At 39.3% G+C, this 4,727-nt stretch overlaps 1 protein-coding gene across 2 annotated transcripts in view; it reads right to left on the reverse strand.

Annotated features, from left to right (window-relative positions):
* Positions 1–4,727, reverse strand: part of UBE2F (ubiquitin conjugating enzyme E2 F (putative)) — an 84,207-nt gene that overhangs the window by 46,664 nt on the left and 32,816 nt on the right. For both annotated transcript variants that reach the window (XM_009285124.1, XM_009285122.1), the window contains exon 6: positions 1,804–1,861. In XM_009285124.1, coding sequence (XP_009283399.1) covers positions 1,804–1,861 — 58 coding nt within the window. The remainder of the gene's footprint in view (positions 1–1,803; positions 1,862–4,727) is intronic.

Genomic DNA, 4,727 nt, shown 5'->3' on the forward strand with positions numbered 1-4,727 from the left:
ATTGAAGGTAAAAACACCCTAAACTGCTTCATAATATTCAGTAATTTGAGTCTCCTGGTTGTTGAGATTCCAGGATGTTTACTCTATGAAATTAATCACATGCAATTCGCAAACTGATACAAGAATAAAATGGAAAAGAAGATTAATACACATCTTCCATCATCACTGAGGATAGGAAGTTAAGTACACAATGTCAGCAGTTATTCCCACCCATATTCTTAACATGTGGCAGTATTTTAATCTCTGTAAGAAAGTTACCATGAACAAAGCTAGGAGAGCAGATAAAAATGTATGTACATTCTTGTCCAGTTGCAATATTGGTGTACTAATTTTCTAATGGCTGAAGCTTAAAACTTGTAGTCCAAAAACTTTCTCTGAGAATGAAATAAGGGACAGGAACAGAACTGGTTAACTTAACTACCCAGTCACTGCCTTGATTTAACCTAATATGAAAACAGAAACACAAGGGCAAAACAAAATCATACCAGCTGATAGAAAAAAAAAATAGCGAAAGGGTGTTTAAGAAAACCCACAAAACAAACACACACAGATTCTACTTCACTTTCCAGAAAGTCAGATGTTCATGAAGATGAGGAAAGTCACACCTCATTCATAGTGCCAAAAAGGAAATCAAGTATTAGATAAAACTCAATTTGCCTTTTGAAAAGAAACAAACACCTGATGTGTATCCTTTATCTATCTAATGTAGCTAACGTTCTTTAAGAACCAATTCTGGCAGGGTTCCTGGTAAAAGCAAAAGGAAGATTATTGCTCAGTGCTCTGCAAGACTCTTCTGGCAGCAAGGTCACGTATCAGTAAATGGACAACCAACCGCTTCCCGTAGCAAGACAAGAGCAGTCACTGTGCTAAAGCGCATGTCCTTTGTGACAATCTCCCTAAGAATATTTCATATAGGAACTATGACTCTGAATTTGTTAACACTGCCCAGCTGTGGTGGGACCAACCTCTGAAGTCATTCTGCAACCACAGTGGCACAACTACCAGCAATTTTACAGGGACCAGATTTCACTTACATTTTAGTGACTCGGGTAAAATGACATTTGAGGCAAGGTTAAAGGGCAGAGGCAGTTAGTTCCCTACTGGAGTGACTAAACCAGCCAAGAGTGCCCTGCTTTATGCAATACCTAATGCAGATGCGCTGCTCCCCTCTTTGAACACTGGGAATGAAACAGAATTCAAGTATGCAATACCTAAGTGCAGATGCGCTGCTCCCCTCTTTGAACACTGGGAATGAAACAGAATTCAAGATGATGCAGTAACTACACTCTGATTCTGTTCCACATGGCGTTTCTCCCAAATGCAACTTGCCTTTCACTTTTCCAAGTTCCTCTACTCAGAGGAACTTGGGGGTGGGGTGGAGAGGCGTGGGGTGGAGATGGACTATTGATTTATCAGGAATGTCAATACAATGGAAATTACAAGGATAATGGATTACTGTTAGTCCTGTTCACATCATGTTTTTGTATTTGTTGCCTGGCTAAAAAAAAAAAAGCAGACCACCCTTACCGAGCATGGTTTCTCAGGGTTATCTACAGTCACAGCATTCTACAAAACCTTTTATCAGTCAAAGCAGTGTTTGTGCAGCTATGCTAAAACTAGCAAACATTTCTACAATCAGTTAGCACTGTACTTGTTGTTTCAGTATTGCCACCAACACTTGTTGAAAGACAAAAAACTCAGTTGTTTCTAGAGCAAACCGCATTATCTGCCTCTTTCCAAGTCCATAAAAGTATTTAAAAAGATATATCTAGTTCGATGTATGTATCTAAAAGGAAATAGTACCTTTAATGTTCTAGTTGGAGCCCAGCCAGTGCCATCAATTGAATGTTCTCTCAATAAACTGGAAAAAAGACACACATATTATACAGTGCAACTTCTAGTTAAACAACCTTTGTCAGTAATCTCAGAAAACATTAAGAACTTAGGAAGTAACTGCAACATAAGAATTACCTCTTGCACTATTATCTAGGTACCGGGATTTTAAAGCACAAGAATTGGTATGTCTTCCTAGAATTACATTCTGCACAGTGTCATTACAGATCTCCTGATCTGAGCTCAACCTTCGTCAAAAAAACTGACTTATTTTCATCAAGCAAAATAAGTGTGACAGAAATCCTTGTGACAGTCTCAACATTGAACCTTTATTTTCCCCTGAGCACACAGACACATGCTCCAGTTTAGAACATGTTCATCTTTGGTGAAGAGACAGGCTTGCAAAATGACCCATCTCTCACCAAACCTGGCACAATTAAATCCAAAGAAGGGTATTTTTGGTGGGATATCTAATTAGCAAGAAAGAGGATTGTCATCCTCTCTTCTGTGAAAGGACTTCAGCTTCTTAGAGGCAGGGATAAGAAAGTGAAATAGTTTTTGTCTGTCTGCTTAGGAAGGTTCTGCAACAGCCGTAACATGAGCAGATGCATCTCAAGCCTCTTGGGACACAGCGCAGGACAGTCTAGCAGCAGGGTCTTACAGTCCTCTTCCAGCAGGTGAGCCATATTGCGCGCAGAATATTTTAAGGCTTTACAGGCAAACTCAACATCATACATCCCCAACTGGAAATCATGATGAAGACTACTCCGGGCAAGAGAGATTGCTTACAGGAGGAAAAGTTCCTTAGAAACTATAACACATGCTCTTGAATTTTAATATAAATACATATGAATATTAATATAAATAAGATACTGACTTTCCTACATACACACACATACTGTATAGAAATTTTATATGACCTGCGTACTATGCTACATATTGAGTCCACTGAAGCTGTTGACCTATTTACAAGTTGAAATTATTGAAGTGTATTCAGTTGGTAAAGCATTCCTGAACCTTTCAGGTCAAAACATCAGCAGTTATGAGAAGTAAAAATATTAGAGAGACCAGAACATAACTGAGAAATGAGCTGAAGTCTTGCTCACATTCGTGAAAGCAAAAGTCATAATATGAATGAGAAAGTCTGGAAAACTCCTTGAAGCATCATTCCATAATCGCGTCTTCCTCTGTTAAGAAGTAATCTAAAACTGAAAATTCATACAGCAAAGTAGCAAAGCACGAAAATTCATCACCACCAGCAGCTTCTACTTCTGAAATGATAGGGTTAAAGTGAAATAGTCTTAAACTATTAGGTTTTACCAACTTTCAGGATGACATGTATTAAGTCATTTTTAAATTACAGCAGATGACTGGGCCATACAGGCTATCCATATAGTTATTTATTGAATGTGCTGAGTTTTTAATCCAAGGAGATATACTACGACTAGCATTACTCCTTGTTCAATGTAGAGAGGCTAGGAACAGGATGATGATACCGGACAAGACTATTCCATCTTAACTGTGCTGCTAACCTCATTTCTGTGCCTTTAAAAAGATAAAATATGCCGTTACCACTAGCATAGTTCAAAATTAATTTCAAGAACATTAAAAATAGCATCTTGTGGCTGCAATTTTTGTTCATATTACAAAAGTAAAAGCAAAAATGCTGCTGAACAGGCAAGAGCCAGAATTTTCAGGTTTTGAGCAAATAACGGACTTTTTAACTTGCTTTCTGTCTGCTCCTCATAAAATTTTGCTATAGTACTTCCCTTTACCTCTTCATATAGCTCACTGTGAACTTAAGAGTGAGGAATAAGTTAACACACACAAAAAAAGCATAAAGATATCCACTGATAGAGCTCAAAATGCCTGAGCATATCAGATAAGCCTTGTTCATACACTTCCAGCTTCCCAAAGCCTCAGAGCTGTCTCTCAGCATATCTCCAGCTGTGGGCATCAGCAGCCAGGACTTGAGAGAAGACACTCATACCCTTCATAGAGCTCTGGCAGGAAACCAATGAAGATAGATAAGTGTACCTTTGCCTCGTATTTCTAATTTGCTGATATAATTCATTTTTAGAGCAGCATCCTCTTCCTTCCTACAAATTGAGAATGATCATTAGGCCCCTAATCAATACCTTTTCCCAGCACAGGGTGTCTAGAGAAACCACATCTCATGCTCTCCACAGGGATGACCTAGATATAACTGCCAGACAGTTGGGAGGTCTGAATGTGATCTGCTCTCAGAGCATCATACACACAAACAGCAGAATGAACACCTAAATGAGGAGAAATACACAAAATACATCACGAACTAGTTTAGTGGATGAACAAGCATCTGCATGTAGCTTCTGTTCAAAGACCTGTCATCCACCAGTCCTGCTGCCATAGAGGAGCTGGGCTACTAGGAAGTTCTCAAATGGCACAACCAGCAGAGTTTCTCGCCCACGCAATGCTTCAAGAGGCTGCTTTTGACAAGCTGCCAGATACACCACAAAAGCCACCTGTTCTACCAGGGTTTCAGGACACCTGATGGGCAGGAAGACTTGTTTACTTGAAGTGACTATTCTAAAATTGCCAGAACTTTGCTGTCTCATACAGGAATGCCAGAAAACTCACCTAGTATTATTTAGATTGAATAAACATTCAGAAGCTTCCTGTGTGACGCCTGAGAATGAATTTGCAATAGTAAAGATAGGGGTAAACCAACTGTACAATTTCCGCAGCATTTCAGATTACTAAAGCTGGTGAGTGAGTACATGCCTTGGGGAAGAATCATAGAATCATTAAGGTTGGAAAAGACCTCTAAGATCATCGAGTCCAACCGTCAACCCAACACCACCATGCCCACTAAACCATGTCCCTAAGTGCCTCATCTACTCGTCTTTTAAATA

Source organism: Aptenodytes forsteri, unplaced genomic scaffold, assembly GCF_000699145.1.
Source record: "Aptenodytes forsteri isolate BGI_AS27 unplaced genomic scaffold, ASM69914v1 Scaffold264, whole genome shotgun sequence".
NCBI lineage: Eukaryota > Metazoa > Chordata > Aves > Sphenisciformes > Spheniscidae > Aptenodytes > Aptenodytes forsteri.